At 38.6% G+C, this 19,943-nt stretch overlaps 1 protein-coding gene across 5 annotated transcripts in view; it reads left to right on the top strand.

Moving 5' to 3' along the window:
* The window catches only part of Bdp1 (B double prime 1, subunit of RNA polymerase III transcription initiation factor IIIB), a 90,172-nt gene that overhangs the window by 27,127 nt on the left and 43,102 nt on the right, over positions 1 to 19,943 (top strand). For 2 of the 5 annotated variants that reach the window (XM_031360709.1, XM_031360707.1), the window contains exons 10-18: positions 268 to 549; positions 2,652 to 2,790; positions 3,915 to 4,073; positions 8,854 to 9,013; positions 11,895 to 11,986; positions 13,424 to 13,610; positions 15,143 to 15,273; positions 17,411 to 18,617; positions 19,256 to 19,437. In XM_031360709.1, the coding sequence (XP_031216569.1) occupies positions 268 to 549; positions 2,652 to 2,790; positions 3,915 to 4,073; positions 8,854 to 9,013; positions 11,895 to 11,986; positions 13,424 to 13,610; positions 15,143 to 15,273; positions 17,411 to 18,617; positions 19,256 to 19,437 (2,539 nt within the window). Of the gene's footprint in view, positions 1 to 267; positions 550 to 2,651; positions 2,791 to 3,914; positions 4,074 to 8,853; positions 9,029 to 11,894; positions 11,987 to 13,423; positions 13,611 to 15,142; positions 15,274 to 17,410; positions 18,618 to 19,255; positions 19,438 to 19,943 lie in introns of all 5 variants that reach the window. The other 3 variants (XM_031360706.1, XM_031360705.1, XM_031360708.1) reach the window with 2 other exon arrangements.

Genomic DNA, 19,943 nt, shown 5'->3' with positions numbered 1-19,943 from the left:
AGAGATGGCTCAGAGGTTAAGAATGCTTTGTTACTCTTTTATCTGCCTGGAATTTAGTTCCCACAGCCCTGTTGGTGTGGCTTATAGCTGCCTATGTGAATGTTATAACTGTTATAACTGATTTCTTCATTCCCTATTTTAGTGTGTCTTCAGTTTTTTACAGAAAATTAACATGACAGAATATACTTTTGAGTATTTATCATCTTCCTTTTCAATATGTTTTCTGTAAATGGTTCATGTAGTTATAACAGTTTCTCTTGTTTTTAGCAAAAACAGTAACCAGTGAAGAAGTGAATGACGGCCCAGATGAGTCTGTAAATAGTAACATTTCAGATCCAGAAAGATCTCAAAAGGATGCTCAGGCAGTCAATGAAGACGAGTCACCGAGTTCATCAGGACAGCACTTAGAACAAACTATGTTAGAGCAAGACCAAAATCAAGAGAAAAAGAGGAGGAGGAACCAAGGTGAAGCTAATAAACAGGAAGCAACACATCTTTTAGAGAGGGTTCTTGTTCATTCGAGCCCTCCTGAAGCAGAAGTACACATAAGTAAGTTTCAGGCTCATCCTAGGAACCTTTGTTTTACTTGCAAAGACATGTATAGTAATGAGTATGACAGAGGCTATCCTTGTGGATAATAGCAAATATTAATGCCTATTAAGTGGTTATGTGCTCAGTACTGTTACAACTTGCCATTTATTTTTTATTTAGGAAGAAAAACAACTGTAGAAAACAAAAAAGTGAATCGGAGAATTTTCTTCAGATTTTTCTAAGATGGATTATTTCCCTTGACTCCCATTAACAGTCTTTGGTAGTCACTGTGTCTGTTAACGAAGCTCAGGTTCTTATGGTCTACCTTTATGGGATACCTCTGTAAGCTTACAGCAAGTTGTTTAATTTGGAAAGAGCATTTCTTTTTTTCTTCTGGAGCTCTTAGTATGCAAACATACTGAAATTTGAGTGTTGCTTGGAGAGGAAGACCAGAACTTTAGAAGAGACTTGGGTCCTTCTTAAGAGCTTGATTTATGAGTACTTAAGCAAACAATAGCATGTACTTAGCATGGGTACATCCCTGGGTTTACAGCCTACATTTACTCTGCCTGCCCTCCTTCTTCCCCAAAGCCAGACAGATAGGCAGGAAAAGACAGAAGCAAAGTTAGTACCAAACTGCAACAACTTTTCTGTAATTTATCTAGTTCCCTTTTACCAATACATTTTTTCTTTTAAAAAATACTATTTGATCATATTCAACCTTCAATCCCACTCTAGCTCCTCACAGCTCCTCCCTAACATACCTTTCTCTCAGCTTCATGTCCCTTTTTTATTTTTTATTTTATCATTTTTTTTTTTGTTTTTTTGAGACAGAGTTTCCCTGTGTCTCTCTGACTGGCCTGAAACTTGCTCTGTAGACCAGGCTGGCCTCAAGTTCAGAGATCTTCTTGCCTCTACCTCCTGAGGGCTAGGATTTAAAGGCATGAGCTATCAAACCCAGTCAACGATTGTCTGATTTATAAGCATTAGAGTATTATACTCTTGTTTACCATTATAAGAAATACTACATGTAGAGGCCCGTGAAATAACTCAGTGGGTAAAAGGACTTAAGTTTGATCCCAGGGGCCCACAAAGGAGAAAACCAACTCCTGTTAGTTCCTTCCTGATCTCCACATAGGCACTGTGGTAGAAAACTCTCTCTCTCTCTCTCTCTCTCTCTCTTTTCTCTCTCTCTCTCTTCCCCTTTTCCTCTCCCTCCCTCCCTCCTTCTCCTCTCTCTTTCCTTCTCTCTCCCACTCCCTCCCTCTCCCTCTCTCTCTCTCTCTCACACACACACACACACGCATGCACATGCACACACACACACTCTCACAGAGTAAATGAATAAATAAGTGAAAAGTATTTTTTAAAAGAGATCATATACCAAAGCAAACTGGGTAAAGCGGCAGCTGCTTGTAATCCCACCATTTAGGTGGTAGAGGCAGGTAGGTAGGTTTAGAAGTTCAAGATTATCCTTGGCTACCTAGTGAGTTTGAGGCCAGCCTATTACATTAGCCCCTGTGTCAACCAAAAGAAAGAAAGATCTTACACATAAAGCAGAATAGCTTAACTGTCAGTTTTAGCTCTTTTACCATCTTAAAATATTGGTGAGTCATTTGAGATGTTGGAACTCAGATGGTTCTTCTTTATTATAGGATTAATGTTAATGCTTTTTATTACATGTATTTATTCTGCATCTGTTTGAATTCCTAAGAAGGGTCAGCAGGGAAAAGACACTTGCCTTGCAGTCTGACAACTTGAGTTTAGTTCCCTAAACTTTCAAAGATGGAAGGAGAGAACCAGCTCGACAGAGCTGCCTTCTGAGCTCCATATGCATGTGATAGAACATGTGGGCACTCATGCACACATGATAATAATAAATGCAATAAAAATTTAAAAGTAAAAGGGCTGGAGAGATGGCTTAGTCATTAAAGGCCAAGGCTCATAACAACAGCAACAAACAATAGCAAAATGTCATAGGAAAAAATCAAATCTAAATATTAAATGGTAAGTAGATTAGTATTTTGTAGGAAAAGACAATAGTACATAGAAATTCCTTAGGCTTTAAAATCTAGGTATCTTTGCTACTTTTTGGAATAACGTATGTTTTATATTCCTAGATACATGTCCTTCTGAGGAAAATGAAAGTGAATGCAATGAAGAACAGATACCCTCCTTTACACAGAACATAGATGACATTGCAGGTTTAACTTCCAGTGGAGAATCAGAGATGAGAATGGACCTCATCCCTTCCACATGGTAGGACCTCTTTACTGGCTTCATTTGCATCTTCTAGGGATTCCTGAGAGAATATTGAATATCGAGAATATTGAAGTCTCTAACTGTCATTATGGTTTACACTTCTTTTTCTCTTTGTTTTGTTTATTTTCAACCCTTATTTTGTTATGGTTTTTAAAAACTGGGATTATTATGTCTTGATTAATTTTTTTAAAATATTTTTTATTTATTAATGATTTGTGCATGTGTGTATTTCTTTGTGCGTATGTGTACATCAGTGCAGGTGGCCACAGAGGCATTGAATTCCTCTGAACTGAAATTGTAGGTGATTGTGACTACCTGATATAAGTGCTATGAACTCAACGTGAGACCTCTGCAAGACCTTTATACACTCCTTCCTGCTGAGCTGTTTGTCCAGCCTCTTGGTTAATTTTCTTTTTTCAATCATTGTATATTTTATTCAAGCTTGGTGTGTTAGGGCACACCTACAAACCCAGCACTGAGGAGGCTAAGGCAGGAAGATTATAAGTTCAAGTTAGCTTGGGCTACCTGTCACATTCAGGTTTCCTTAGACTACTCAGTAGTTCCTGCCACCAAGACAAATAAACACACAAACAAATCTTCCTGTTGTAGTCTCCTAGGTTCTGGGTTTACAGGCATGGACCACCACAATCAAGTTTAATTCCTTGTACCCATATAAAAAACTAGTGTAGTGGCACATACTGATAATCCCAGTATATACAAGGCAGAGATGAGATAATTCCCTTGGGCTTGATCACCAGCTATGCTAGGCTAATTGGTGAGCCTCAAATCAATGAAAGACTCTGTCTTTTTTCTTTTTTCTTTTTTCTTTTTTCTTTTTTTTCGAGACAGGGTTTCTCTGTGTAGCCCTGGCTGTCCTGGAACTTACTCTCTAGACCAGGCTGGCCTCAAACTCAGAAATCCACCTGCCTCTACCTCTCAAGTGCTGGGATTAAAGTGCCACCACTGCCTGGCGAAAGACTGTCTTAAAAGCAGAGTTCCTGGGCAATGAAAAGAGGTTTTACACCATACCAGTATACACACAGTATCTTTTGGTGTGAGATTTGGTATGACAATTCATTTCTAGGAATTCTTTTCCTCCTGACACATTTCCCTTTTCTTAGTAATCAACAAGACATCAACAAGATAGCAAGGGAGTCTTCAGAGTCGTGTGCTGTGGCTTCACCTGTGTGGGAACCCGGAAGTGCTGCCTCTCATGACTCGGCTAATGCTGAGAGCTCCTGCTCAGAAGGAACGGGTGCTCACCTGAACACTGAATCACAGTAAGTATCTGTGCAATAGGACTAACTTGTAAAATTTTGATAAGGTTATTAAACACTTGTTGTTTGATTGTAGGATTAAACTCAGGAAATCACACACACTGGGAAGTCTTCTAAGATTAAAGGCTGAGCTGTATCTCTAGCCGTGATAACTTCTTTTTAAAAGATACATATTTATTATTCTAAATATGTTTGTATGTATGTGTGTATGTATGCATATACATATATATGCATATCTGTGTGTATATCTAGATGAATATGTGCGTGCATGCATGCATGCGTGTGTGCCTGTCAGATCCTTTTAGAGTTAGAGGCAGTTTTGAGCCACCCTGTGTGGTGCTGGGAACCAAAACCAGGAGCTCTTAACTGCTGAGATATCCTTCGTCCTCTTGTTAAGTTCTTAAATAACTTTTTTAAAATTTTTGTATTTTTTGGTTTTTTTGAAACAAGATTTCTCTATGTATTCTTGGCTGTCCTGAAACTCACTCTGTAAAACCAGGCTGACTAAACTCTATGGTCAAACTCATAGAGGTATGCCTGCCTCTGCCTCCCAAGTACTGGGATCAAAGGTGTTCATGACCACTAGAAGGGACTATTAATATGTAGATCACTTAATAAGCAATTTTACAATGGTCTATTAATTGCGTGTCATCAAAATTTTTCACTTATTTTTTCTCTTGGGATTTTTTTTACTTTTGTTTCATTATGGAAAGAAAATTCAGCTTACCAGGGCAGCACATGCCTTTAATACCAGCACTTGGGGAGGCAGAGCCAGGAGGGTCTCTGAGTTCCAGGCCAGCCTGGTCTACAGATAGAGATCCTGTCTCAAAAAACAAAACAAAACAAAAAAGCAAAAAAACCCCTAACCAGCCAAACTAACAACAACAACAACAACAAAACAGAAAAGAAGTTCTGGGTGGGCCTGTCAGCCTGCTTATATTAGCAAGCACTGGGTTTGATTGAGAGACTCAAAGAATAAGGCTAAAGAGTGTTTGAGGAAGGTTCCTGACATCAGTCTTGGGACTTGTATTCATCAGGGTTCCCTAGAGGAGCAGAACTTAAGAGATGATCTCACACATGCACACCTATGAATATGTATGTGTGTAGGTAGGTAGATAGAAAGAGAGAAAGAAAAGAAGGAAGGAAGGAAGGAAGAGAGAGAATCCCTTGTGTACTGTATAGAAGCTCCACCTGTCAATAAAACTCTGATGGCCTATTAGCTTAGACAAGAAATAGAGAAATAGGAGGCGGGAGTATTGGAAGAGAGAGAGGAACTAGATCTAGGGTAGAGTCAGGTGTTGGGAATTCTGAAGAGATAAACACATGAAACTGAGAAGAGGTAACCAGCCATGTGGCACTCATAGAATAGAATGAACGAGTTAATTAAGTTAGGATCTAGTCTGGGAATACACCCGAGCTTACATTCTAGGCTTGTGTTCATAAATAGTCTCAGAAGTGTTATTTTGGGAACTGGGATGTGATTGGAAAAGCCTGAGGTGACATAAATAAAACATACATACATAGATAAAGACATGCACAAAAAAGGAAATTTATTAAAATGACTTACAGGCTGTGGTCCATCTAGTCCAATGATGGCTGTTTATATATTTTTTTAAAGATTTATTTATTATTATAAATAAGTACACTGTAGCTGTCTTCAGACACACACCAATAGAGGGTGTCAGATCTCATTATGGGTGGTTGTGAGCCACCATGTGGTTGCTGGGATTTGAACTCGGGACCTTCAGAAGGGCAGTCAGTGCTCTTTACCCACTGAGCCATCTCACCAGTCCCCTTCCCCCCGCCCCTTTTTTTTTTTTTGGCTTTTCGAGACAGGGTTTCTCCGTATAGCCCTGGCTGTCTTGTAACTCACTCTGTAGACCAGGCTGGCCTCAAACTCAGGAATCCGCCTGTCTCTGCTGGGATTAAAGGCGTTCACCACCACTGCCCGGCGATGGCTGTTTATCAATGGAAGGTTCAAGAATTCAGTGCTTGTTCAGTCTACAAGGCTGGATGTCTTAGCTGGATTTTGGTATGTACCAGGATCCCAAAGAAGTAGGCTCTAATGGTAGTGAAGGAATAGACTTGCCAGTGCAAGCAAGCAGTCAAAGGGCAAGCGTTTCTTTCTTCCATGTTTTTTGTATAGGGCTGCCACAAAACAGATGTGGCTCCAATTAAAGGTGGCACCTCTCAATCTCTAAAGATCTGGATTAGAAATGTAGCTTCATACATCAAAGACCCAGATCAGACGTGGGTTTTCCTACTAAAAAATTGATTAAGAAAAAAAAAATCTCTGACAGGTGTATGTAGCCACTTATATTTTAGTTAATTCTGGACATAGTCAAATTGACAACAAGGAATAATCACCACAGGCCTACACACCCACCCACCTCCACACATGAGCATGAACACACAGGTACACCACAGGCCTACACACCCACCCACCTCCACACATGAGCATGAAAACACAGGTGCACCACAGGCCTACACACCCACCCACCTCCACACATGAGCATGAACACACAGGTACACCACAGGCCTACACACCCTGCCACCTCCACACATGAGCATGAACACACAGGTACACCACAGGCACATGAGAAGAAGAGAGAAAGCTGTTGAGTTTATGAATGCTTATTTTCAGTAAGCATGCCACATTGGGAATCAGATTTTTTAACTTAATTTTTGGGTTAAACTGTATTTGGTTAAACATGAAAAAGTATAAAAACATAGCAAAGTTGTCTGCGTGTCTCCTTCACTAACAAGTGAGCTGTGCCACTTCTTTTAGAGCCTTGATGTGTATGCTGAACAAATACAAATGACTTTAAGATGTTTTAAAACTTAATTGCAGTGTACTTATATAAAACATTTTGTAGTTTTCCCCCATACCTTTATGTAAAAATTATCTTTTTTTTTTTCTTTTTTCCTTCTTTGAGGCAGGGTTTCTTTGTGTAGCTGTGGCTGTCCTGTAACTTATCTGTAGACCAGGCTGGCCTCAAACTCAGAGATCCACCTGCCTCTGCCTTTGAGTGCTTGGAATAAAGGTGTGCCACAACTGTCTGGCTGTAAAAAGTATCTTTATTTTTCTAACTTAACAGTATTTGATTGTATGGCTTTGATTGTATGGCTGTATCCTCATCTGTGTTGTGTTGTTTGTTCTCTGCTCATGGCACAGAGGTCCTTTCTACAAACACTTGATCTTATGCTTTCACTTCTGTTCTAGATTGCAAGGGTTTTTTTTTTCTTTCATCATTTAATCAATTTATTTATTCCCTTTACATACCAGTTGTAGCCCCACCCCCTCTTCCTAGTCCCACCCTCACAGGTCCCTTTCCTATTAACTCCTTTCCTTCTTAGAGAAGGGGGGAGCCCCCCCCTTGGGTACAACCCTGGTCACATAGGGACATCAATTTGCCTCAGGAATTAGTGCATCTGTCCCATTGTGGCCTGACCATGCAGTCCAGCTAGGGGAAAGGATCCAGTGGCAGGCAACACAGTCTGAGACAGCCCCAATCCAATTGTTAGGAGACCCACACGAAGACCAAGCTGCATATCTGCTATAAATGTGTAGGGGTCCTAGGTCCAACTTCTACATGCTCTTTGGTTCATGGTTCATTTCAGTCTCTGTGAACACTCATGGTCCATGTTAGTTGACTCTGTAGGTCTTCTTGTGGTCCTTAATCAACCCCTAAACCCCTAGCTTGCTCATTCCAGTCCCCTACTATTCAAGACTCCTTGAGCTGATGTTTGGCTGTGGGTCTTTGTATCTGTTTCCATCAGCTGCTGGAAGAAGCCTCTCAGAAGAGTTAATGCTAGGCTCCTGTCTTTGCTGGGTGTGCCCCAGGTAGACCCCTCTGGTTGGAGGTTGGTGGGGAGAGGGGTCTTGCAAGTATGTTTTTAAGTGAAGATTTAAAATTGGAACTGTTTCTGAAAAGAATATACATCCGTGTTTCTGTCTCTCTGTGTGTGTTCCTGCACATGCAAAGATCAGAGGACAGCTTGTGGGAGTTGGTGTTCTCCTATCGTGTGGGTTCCAGGAATTAGTGTCTTGATGGCAGATGCCTGCATCTACGAGCCATCTCTCTAGCCTCCAGGTTTTCATTTTTATATTGTCACATTTCTAAATATTTTTCACTTTGTGTGAAATCTTAGATTTACTTCCGCTCAAGTTTATAAAGTAATTTTTCTTGTTTTCTCTGTCTTCAGTTAAATGTTTGATCTACTAGGAATATATTATCAGTATAGTACAAGGAATGGAGCCACCTCTATTTTATTTGTTAACCAATTTAGTATTTTGTAATGTTTATTTTATTTTAATTTTTTAATATTTTGTTTTTGGGGTTTGGAGAAAGGGTCTTGCTGTGTAGTGCTGGCTGTCCTGGAACTTGCTGTGTATTTCGGGGTGCTCTCAAAGTTAGAAAGGTCTTACCTCTTCCTCCTGGGTTTAAAGTACCATCAAACATCATTTTCAAATTCTGTTTTGTATTTCAAGTTTTCTGCTTGAGAGATGATCTTTTTTTGTGCTCTAAAATCATAACTGTTTTGGAGTAATTTTCTATTATTTTATGTGTTTATAAGTCTATTGGTATTTAATTACTGATGTTGATGGTATATTTTTAACTTCTGATAGGATAAATCTATTTAGTTTTCTTTGTTACTCTAATCCTCAGTAAGCTTTAAGGAATTCTTAAGCTCCAGCTGTCTTTTGTTCTGGCTTTTAAGAAAAGCTTTATTTGATCATGGCTATCTGTTGTAATTCAAATAACTTTTTTTTTTTTTTTAGAGAGACTAAACAGACAGAAAATGTCAAACCAAAATCAAGAAGTCGACTCCAGAGACCTAAGCCTAATCTGTCAAGGGCAGTTGGGAAGAAATTAGCTGTTTCACAAGACAGACAAGATGAAAGCAACAAGACCTCACCTTCAGAAACTGCAGCTGAGAAGGTGTGGCTCAAGAGAGTATGTGGGAATTCAAAGTATAAAAATACTTTCTAAGTAATTACAAATAAAATATTTAGCTTGTAATTCAAGTTCCTGATACTCATAGGAGAACATTGAAACCTAAGATTAGATTTGTTTTTATTAGTCTGTGTTTCACATGTTTTCTTTAAAATGTAGGCTGTAACATTTGAAAAGAAATCTCAGTTGTGATAAATTAAATGTTTTCTTTTTTCTTTTTTGTTTGTGGTACTAGAGATTAAACCTACCTCATGCTGGGCAAACATTTAGGCCTACATCTCCTAGCTCTCTTTTTAATTGTATAAAATATTGGTTCAAAATATTTCTCATAGGTGTGATTTCATGTTTGTGTTGCCTGCATCTTTGTAGATACATACTTGTGCACATGAATGTAGAGGTCAGAGGTAAGCTTCATTCAGGGTTGGCTCTCAGGAGCCATCCATCGTGCTCCTTCAGATCAGGTTTCTTTTCTGTCTGAGGCTTATCAGTTAACCTAGGATGGCTTGTTGGTAAGTTCTAGGGCTCTGCTGGTCTCCTCTGTCCTCCTAGTGCTGGGATTTTGAGCACCCTTCTTACTGAGCCATCTCTCTGGCCCCAGAGGTTTTTATTTTTTAACATTAGTAAATAATTTTGTAACTAGTTTTACTGTTTTTGAGTCAGGTCCTCACTCTGTATCCCTGGTTGGTCTGTAAATCAACTCATGTAGATCAGGCTGGCCTAGAACTTGCAAAGATATCCCTACCTCTGCCTCCAGAGTGTTGGGATTAAGGGGATGTGCCACCATGTGTGGCAAACAGAGCTTTCTTATGAAAAACATTGTTAATGTTGTGATTATGGTTCAAAGTATTGCTCAAAATATTTTTATGGCTGGTACTATGTGCTGCCAAAAGAAAGTTTCTATGTTGTGATTCAAATTAAATACATGTTCCTAGGCTGGGGAGATGGCCCAGCAGTTAAGAGCATGTGCTGTCCATTGAGTGGGCCTGAATTTTCTTCTTAGTCCTTACACCAGGTAGTTCACAATCTTTTGTAAATCCCAGCTCCAGGGGGACCTGACGCCTCCTTCTGGCTCTCAGGAACCTGCACATAGTCATACATAGGCATGCAAATAGGCATAGATAAGTAATAAAATGAATCTTTTAAAAATAGGTCCTATTTATTTATATTTCTGTGAGCTACAGTCTTAAAATTATTTTAAATGTTTTCTAAAGCACTTAAAATGCTATTTAGCTTTTTTTCTTTCATCCTTATTTGAACTATCATATATGGGACTCAGAGTCTCACAGATACAGGTAAGTGCTCTACCATTGACCTTCATCTTGATCCTTGAAATGCTTTTTTTTATTGTATGCTTTTTTGGCAGTTCTGGGACTTAAACCTAGGGCTTTGCAAGTACCTTTCCACTAGCTATGTCTTTATTTCCTATAATCTTTTTATTGTTAAATCATTACAATCTGGTACAGTTGAAACTTTTGTAAACATGTAGTTACCTGTGGAGGAGGGTGGTGTGCACAGGCAACAGCATACACACGAAGGTCAGAGGACAGCTTGCAGTGCTTGATTCTCTGTGGTTTGGGGATTAGACTCAGGTCATCAGGTTTGCTGTTAACTTCTTTGACCCACTAGCCGTTGTGCTGGCCCAGATTTTATGTAGAACTTTATTATCTAAATGCAGCCACTCTTCACATTCGTCTTTTCAAGTTTCTGGTTTTCTTCCTTTTGTATCAAGGATAAAAAAGCCAGGGTTAAAGCTATAGACTGTGAGTCACAAGCACTTCTTACACACACACACACACACACACACACACACACACACACACACACACACACACACACACACACACACATATTCAGTACCTCTCAGGTTTTATTCATTTTGTTCTTTTGGCATTTAAAATTTCATAAATTTCTTTCTTTTTTTTTTTTGTTAAAGATTTGTTTATTTATTATATGTAAGTACACTGTAGCTGTCTTCAGACGCACCAGAAGAGGGCTTCAGATCTCATTACAGATGGTTGTGAGCCACCATGTGGTTGCTGGGATTTGAACTCACGACCTTCGGAAGAGCAGTTGGTGCTCTTACCCGCTGAGCCATCTCACCAGCCCCATAAATTTCTTTCCAGTGCTATTTAAATATCTTTAGAAAACATCTTTTAATAATACTTTAGCAATGTAGTGTCAGTGCATTTATTTAGCAATTCCTCCATTATTGGAAAACTTATGCTAACAATGTAGGCTATTTTATGTAATGTTGTGGTAAATATTCTAATACTTACATATTTTAAATTCCTTTAGATAATTTTGTTTTTAATTACATAGTTTGTGTGTGCGTGGACACACAGGACAGCTTGCTAGGCAGTTGCTTTCCTCTCTCCATTATGTGTTTCTTACAGGGAGGCAGGCTGGGAGCCTTTTGCCAGGATGTTTCCCTTTGGACCGCTCAGTTATTTTCATTTTTTTTTTTTGTTGTTTTTGTTTTTTGTTTTTGTTTTTTTTTAAGACAAGTTCTTAGTATATAGCTCTGGCCTGTAAACCCAGAGAGATCTGTCTGTCTCTGCCTCCCAACTGTTGAGATAAAGGTATATATGTTACCATACCTAATCTTGTCAGTTGCTTTCTTAAAATAAAGTCCTAAGATGATATTCACAGTCAAAGAATATCAATATTTTAATTACTCTTGATGTTAGCAAAGGCCTTCCAACAATTTGTAAGATTATGTATTTTATAATATTTTCATCAGTATTTAGGATTTTTAGAAAATGGCCTTTTTATAAATATAAAACATTCAAGATTATTTTGTTTTTAATTCCCATTCAGTGGAGCATTTTATTGTAAGTAGCTTAAATGTAAAAAATTACATTTACAGAATCACATGGAAAAGGAGAGAGTGAATGAGTCTGAAAATTTTGTAGCAAAGAATACAGACGGAGAGAGCCAAGGAGCCAAAACTGTGTCTGAGTAAGTGCTGGGGAGGAAATGACCTTTAGGAATGATTGTGATTATCAGGGTTATTTGTTTTTGTTTTTAATAAAGTCAGAATTTTCAACTATGGTCTATCAAGTCTATTTTCATTATAGATAGTAGTAGGAATTTTTACTAATGTTCTCTGTGCTTGGTATTATAGATAGAAATGATGGTGTGGGTAGAGCTAGGGCTGTATCTGGTTGCCCGTCATGTTCTGTTGGCAACCACACACAAATCGGGAGAGGTGCGGTATGCATTTCCTGTCAGCACTGGAGAGATAGAGGTGAGAAGAATCAGACGTTCAAGATTATCCTCATCTTACAGGGTGGTTTTGAGGTCAGCTGGTCACACAAGAGACTAGTCTCAAAAATAAGTAAAGTTTTTAAATTATTGTGCCATTGAGTTAGCGGTTTTGTGCTTCCTTCAATTTACTAATAAGTCTTTGTCAAATAAATGAGTAAGATATATATTTGTGGATGGTTGTATTTGAAGTAAGTGATTTGATTCCTAAAGGATATTTAACTTGGACAGCTGATCTTCAAATATGGTTGTGATCAGTAGATTCTGGGCTGTTCAATGGGATGCTATTCTAGAAGTTAGCACTAATTATCTGGCATTAAACAGTGATGTCCTCAAAGAAGTAATAGTATCACATTATCTAGTATAAATAGTGTCTACATGTTTGGTAGATACAGGTTTTTCCATTTTTGAAGTGAAATTTTGATGCTTTTTAAAGATGATTTTATTGTGCAACATTAATGAATACACCAGATTACATTTTCTCAGATTGGAATTGAGGCACAGGATAACATTTCTTCTCTTTGATTCTCCTGAGAACCTTAATATCACATATCATTTGGAGGATTCACTTTCTTACGATGTCTATGACAGTTATGTCTGTAAGAGTCAACAATAATGCTTACTAAAGAACATTTTGCTAAGGTGTTTATCAGGGTCTTTCCTCAAAGTTTTCACCTATTTCTTCTCAAACTTGAATTTGACCAAGTGTTTCTTCAATTTTACACACAGGGTCTGGCTTGGGGGTATCATTTATACATTTATATGGAATGTCCAGAGAAGGGTAGTGATAGTGTTTGATTTTCTTACCACCTGCTGTCAGAGCAAGTCTACTTTGTACTTAGATTTTCAGAGGGATTTCAGTTCATCATCGATTATAGGGAAGGCATAATGGCATAGGCAGATTGGCCTGATGGCAGGGAATGTGGTGGTATCTGTTCATGGTTTCTCTAGCTAGGCTTCCAGGACTGTCTGTCTGCACAAGTAGAGTATAGATGTGGGGTGAATGTCTGTCAAGATGTTCTTGAGGATACTTGGGAAATACTTTGTATTTAACATGATTTACTTATCTATATAATTAAGCAATGTTGTGACTTTGCTGTAATTGTTACTTTCATTTCTTTGTGACTATAGTTTGAGTGAGAAATCCTGTGTACAGGAGGATAGTCAGGCAAAGGTCTTAAGACCTACCCGACTAATGAGGAGTCGATTGCAAAGACCAAAGCCAAATGTGAAAGGTGCAGAAAGAAAAGAAATTCTCACCTCACAGGAAAAAGTTGGGGCCCATGTAGAGAAAAGTGAAGATGAATCCTGTGTTGTGGTAAGTAGATTGATTCTGATAACATTTATTGAGCAAGTATATAAGCCTGACTGTAAGCCTTTGCTTTTAAAATGAGATCGTTTATGTTTTATTACATTTGTGGCTAAAATCTCACAGTGAGGAGTTTTGTTTATGTTACATTGTTTGAGATATTTGAGCATTGTACATGACTCCTTTATATTACTTTTTTATATTTCAGTCTGGCTTGCTCGCATCTTATTCCATATTTGGACTTGGTTTTGCACCCAGGTTCTCAAGCAAGCTCTTGAGCCACATTCTCAGCCTCATTTTAAAAAGACAGACATATATGTGAACGTTAACATTGCCTTAAATACTGGAAGTGTTTCAAGTATAATTTCAAAACAGAGATAATGATTTGTGTGTGTGCATGCAGGTGCGTGTGTGCTTGTGGTGTGTAAAACACCCAACCTAAGACCTCTTGCCTGCTAAGAAGGCACTCTCACTACTGACTCTATCTCTGCCTCATGCAGGTATACATTATTTATATACTCCTTTGAAGAAAGCAGAAAGTTATTGTGACTTAAGATATGGTTTCTTTCTCCTATAATTTTCTTTATTATATTTCAGTCAGAGTCTAAATATATTTATTTAGATAAATAGGGATATATAATAAATGTAATATAATATATAATTAAATAATAAATTATATATTTAGACAGATCTGTGACTGGCTTCCAACTCATTGTGTAAATAAGGATAACCTCAAACTCTGATCCTCCTGCCTCCACCCAAGAATGTAGACATGCCACCATGCTGTTTTTTATGTGATGCTGTGGATTGAACCAAGGGCTTTGCTAGGGCAAGCACTCTTACCAACTAAGCTCCATCACTATCCCTGCCTTTTGTTATGTTTCTTATAGTCTCTTATGTACTTATAACAATGAGTATTTAGAAATATAAACACTGGAGAATTCTGACGATTGCGGTAGAAACAGACTGAAATAGACGAGTCTGAAACATTGCTTTATGAGTGGACAGACAAGAATAGGACTTAGAGATGTGGTAAAGGGGTAGCTTATGGAATTTTCTTAGATAGCTAAAAGAAAAACATTAAACAGTGTTTTTAACTTATTTTATAATTTTGTCACTTTTTTTTTTAAAAGATGTATTTATTTATTATATGCAAGTACACCATAGCTCTTTTAAGACATTCCAGGAGAGGGCATCCGATCTCATAACGGATGGTTGTGAGCCACCATGTGGTTGCTGGGATTTGAACTCAGGTCCTTTGGAAGAGCAGTCGGTGCTCTTAACCATTGAGCCATCTCTCCAACCCCCAATTTTGTCACTTTTTAAAAACCATTTTACTTTTGCTCAAATGAGATGGGATCTTTTGTAGTTGGGTTGTTCTCAGATTCCCTTTGTAGCCTCGGCTTGTATGGGAATGTGATGTCCCTGCATTTACCTCCCAAGTGGTGTAATGCAGTGTGCATCTAACCCTGGCTAGGATGGATTTTAAAAGGTTTGTGTTTCATTGTGAAATGTAAAATATGATGAACTTTGTTATTAAGATTGCTCCACAAATGGAAAATGAGTCACATAAAAACTTGCAATGTGAAGATACGGTATCACAGCCTGAAAAAAAGGACCCTTTTGAAAATATTCAGTCTGATCAGTCCAAGGTTCCTAATGAATGCCCAAGGTAAGCATTGTTTTATCAGTTACATAATTTTGACATTTTCAGTACAGCTTTAGAGCTCAGTTAGTTGTTTTAAACAAATTAAGATATTATTTATTGTGTTTGAGGAGAAGTGGAGTGCATGTGTGCACAGCATGCGTGTGGAGGGCACAACAACTTTGGTAGTCAGTTGTCTCTTCCCATCCCTGTTGCCTGGGAATGTCACTCAGGTCATCAGACTTTGAAGGAAACACTTTACCTCCTGAGCCATCTCACTGACCCTACAAAACAAACTAACCCGCCCCTGTGTGTCCCAGTTTATATTGCATCTGAAAATAAAGAAGGTGCTAGAGAGATGCTTCAGCTGTTAAGGTTGCTTCCTGCTCTTGCAGTGGAGCCAGCTTCCATTCTAAGCACCATACCACCCAGCATAACTGATTGCATTTCCAGTTCTAAGGCATTCGATGCCCTCTGGCCTCTATGGGCCCTAGAATGCATGTGGTATTTATAAACACACAAACATATAAATTAATAATAAATCTTTAAAAAAAAATCATGGGGGTTTGGCAAGGTTGGCAAGATTGTTCACTGGGTAAAGATGCGCCTGTTGTCAAGTCTGATGACCTGATTTCAATCTCTGGGTCTCATGAGGCAAAACAGAAGAACTCATGCCCATAAGTTGTCCTCTGACCTCCATGTGCATTTGGTGGTGTATGTGCCCCACCCTCATATCAAATAAATGTAATCATGAGTTGTCATATATAGCTTTATTTAAGAAATGTTTAAGAATAATTCTTTTCAGGCTGGTGAGATGGGTCAGCAGTTAAGGACACTATGCTATACTTTTTAGAACAGACCCCTTGGAGCTCCTAGGGACTGGACCACCAACCAAAGAATACACATGGAGGGATCCTTGGCTGGCCTACAACTGGCTGTATAAACCAAGCTAGGTTTGAAGTCACAGAGATCTGCTTGGCTTTTTCAAGTGTTAAGAGTATAGCAGTGCTCTACTTCACCCCACATGTGGCCTTACTCAGTAGCTCCCTTGATGTATTGTATTGGTTCACCATCTATTGTGATGACTAAACTACAAAGCAAAGAGTGCTGCTGCTTTTCTGAAGAGCAAAGTGCTTGACATAAGGTGGTTGATTTTGTACTCAGTACAATTCAGCAAAGTACTGTTTTCTATCTTTTTATCGCAAGAGCATGTGTTCTCTAAAGAAATTCTAGTTGCAAATCTTAAATTGTCTTGTAAAAGTGTAAAGGCAGAACTTGTTTTTAGTCGTAAGTCATTTTCTTATTTGAGTCATACGTCCACAAAACTATTTGGTCATCAGGTTTGTTATGACTGTGCATGTCTAGATAAAAGCAGCAGACACTGCATACTTCTGGAGAGTTTTTTTTTAGGCATTGTTTGCCTAGAATGAAGTAACAATTACAAAGAGGTCAGTGGGGACAACTATGCAAGGACAATTGGCTGATATTTTCATTGACCTAATTAACAGCTCTCTACATGTATCTATACTAAATAAATAAAATTAATTATTATAAAATTCTGTTGTTATTTTAAAAATTTGGTTTGTTTGTTTTTTATTTTTCAGTTCTACATAGGTAGACATTCTTGGGACTTGGTTAATTTTCTTTTTTGGTGCTGTGGGTCAACTTAGGGCCTAGTTCATGTTCAGTATTTATTCTACCACTGAACTACAACCTCAGCCCTTCCGTAATCTGCAAAGCAAACCCCAGAGTCTCTTTGTATAGACCAGGCTGTCCTAGAACTCTCTATGTAGACTTAGGAGAGATCCACCTGCCTCTGCCTCTGCCTCCTGAGTGCTGGAATCAAGTATGTGCTGAGTCTTACATGCCTTTAAAGTTTTATTTTATCTATCTTTTTTGAGACAGGGTTTCTTTATATAAGCCTGGCTGTCCTGGAACTCACTTTATAGACCAGTTGGCCTCAAAGTCACAGAAATCCTCCTGCTCCTATGTCCCAAGTTCTAGAATTAAAGGCACGTGTCATTTTGCCTGGCAAATCTGTCTTTTAAAATTTGAGAGTTTTTAGTGTTTCTATAGGGATTTCATACCTGTCATCTGTTCAACTGATAATCTGGATTAAAATTTGTGTCTTTTCATCTTTCTTCTTTTCTCTTTTCTTTTTTAGTATTCAAGAAGGTAATAAAGGAAATAAACTGAAACAAGTCCCAGTTCTAAGGACAAGATTTCAGAAACCAAAACCAAATACAGGAAGAAGAAGAAGAAGAAGAATGTCCTCCAAGGATGGGATACCAGAGGAGATGCCTACTTCTGGAGACATAACAGCAAGTTGGGAAGAAATTCCAAGACCAGACACTTCCCCAAGGGAGGAGGTACGGAGTATGTCTCTTGCCCCTCTTACTGCTACTGCTTCTACCCAGGACTCGGAGTCAGATGGGAAAGACAGTGGCAGAAATGACAAAGCTTCTAATGCGAAGATGTCAGAAATGACGGATGTCACTATGGAAATGGAGACAGGTTTGGAAACAATTGGAAGAGATACTTGCCCAGGGGAGATGGGAGCAGAAATGATTGACATCCCTATGGAAACAGAGGCAGGTTCGAAAGCATCTTTAAATGAGACTTCTCCTACCGAAAAGGTGCTAGAAGTTACTGATACCACTGGGGAAATTTGCACAAATTTACGAGGAACTGGAAGAAAAGAAATATTTTTACAGGAAAATGGCCCCAAGGAGGTCAGTCCAGTTAGTGACCCAGAGGCAGGTTTGCACGAACCTGGAAAAGAGTTGGCCATAAAAGAGAGCACACCAGATGTGACAGATAGCGCTGAAGAAAGGGAGGCATGTTCAGAGGAAACTGAAAGGCAAGAAATATCTGTACCGATAAAGGATGTAGAGGAGGCCCAAGCCAGGGGTGAAATGGAAACACCCCTGGAAGAGATTGGAGGAGAAACTTTCCAGAAAGAAAAGGCAGCTGGCGCTCCTGTGGAGCAGTCGGCCAGCGAGGAGGAGCCATGTGGCAGCGCATGCAGAGAGGAGGTAGAAGTGGAACTGAGCACTGCGGAAGGAAAGGAGCTTAACCTGAAGGAAACTGGAGAAGGAGACATGTCCTCGATGGTCACAGTCTCAGGAGAGAAGACTGCCATTGAGCAAACGAGCAGAGACTTGAAAGAAACAGAGAGTGCTGTCTCTTGGGAGAAAGGATCTGGAGAGATCCACTTGGGGGAGGAAATGGTGGCAGACTTAGGAAAACCAGAAAAAACAGATGTTTCTCCAAGAGAATGTGAACCAGAAGAACATGTCTCAAGACGGCCTGAGGCAGGTGTAATTCCGAGCAGTAGTAATGGCAGCAGTGGCTCTCCACAGGATAGAAAAGTATGTATTTCTCTGAGTAATTTTATTATTATTTACGCGTATGTCCAAAAATTCTTAAAATCTCTAATAAAAATCTAAAGTCCTTTCCAGTCCTAATTTTTTTTTTGTTTTAAGTCCTTGAAGTACCTGTTTATTCACTTAAAAATTTCAAAAGATTGTTTTTCTAATTATGAGAAAGTTTCTGATCCTAATGGCAGTTTGAAGTTACTTATTTAGATAAACTGTATTTAGGAAATTAGCCTAAATTTGTACTAACCTTAGTATAAATATGGGCTAAAATTATTTCCTATGATCATATAAATTATATGTTTTTATTCTCCCTACCACATTAGCGCCCCTACTTTTAAACCGTTGAGTAAAAAATTCTTGTTGTTTGTAGTTCATACTTAACAGAATTTTTAAGGATTTCCTTTTAGTATGTGTATATAGATAATTGCATCTGTGGTTTAGAATAGTCGTAATATACAATGTGAAGGGAAGGCATTCCTGAAGTCTAAGTTTTAATATTCGTGGGTTTTATATTTAACAGTTAAAAACATTTTAAAATCATTGTTTTAGAAATAAACCTTTGTTTGAAATGTGTGAAATGTTTATAGAATTTCTGTTTATGATGATATATTAATGATTCCTTTTTCTAGAGTATTAGCAGTAAAATATCAGCGATGCCTACACTTGTAGAAGAAAAAGAAACTACTGACAAGGACATATCCAGTCACTTAGGTCATGTGGAATCTTCTTCACAGAATTTGGGACACCATGAAACAGATCAAGGAATGCAGCTTCCAGATGCTCTAGAGCAGTTTTCAGATACGAACTTAAGGTACCAGTGTGCCTTTAAAGAAAAAAGAGTGTAGCCAGGCAGTGGTGGCTCACGCCTTTAATCCCAGCACTTGGGAGTCAGAGGCAGGCAGATTTCTGAGTTCACGGCTAGCCTGGTCTACAGAGGGAGTTCCAGGACAGCCAGGGCTACCCAGAGAAACCCTGTCTCGAAAAAGAAAAAGAGTATAGAGTTCTGTTTGCAGATTATGTTGAAGTGAGTGAGCTTTCAAGCCATAGTGTATATAGGGTAGTGTTACAAGTTTAAGATAGCTTATGGGAGATGGGGAAAGAGGATTAAGTTCATTTTGATAGCTAGAGGTGAGATTTTTTTTAACAAATTACAAGTAACATGTATTTAGAAATGAACATGGCCTGGACTGTACAACTCAGTGTTTTTCAGAATTTAATGAATAGTTCCATTTTTGTCTTTGTAAAAATTAGAATTAAGCAGATCTGATGGTGCCTACCCACAGTCCTCATAATTGTTAGGTGGAAGCAAAAGAATGG

The sequence above is a fragment of the Mastomys coucha genome, unplaced genomic scaffold (genome assembly GCF_008632895.1).
Source record: "Mastomys coucha isolate ucsf_1 unplaced genomic scaffold, UCSF_Mcou_1 pScaffold8, whole genome shotgun sequence".
In the NCBI taxonomy this organism is placed as follows: domain Eukaryota; kingdom Metazoa; phylum Chordata; class Mammalia; order Rodentia; family Muridae; genus Mastomys; species Mastomys coucha.
This window is presented reverse-complemented; position numbering and strand designations above follow the sequence as displayed.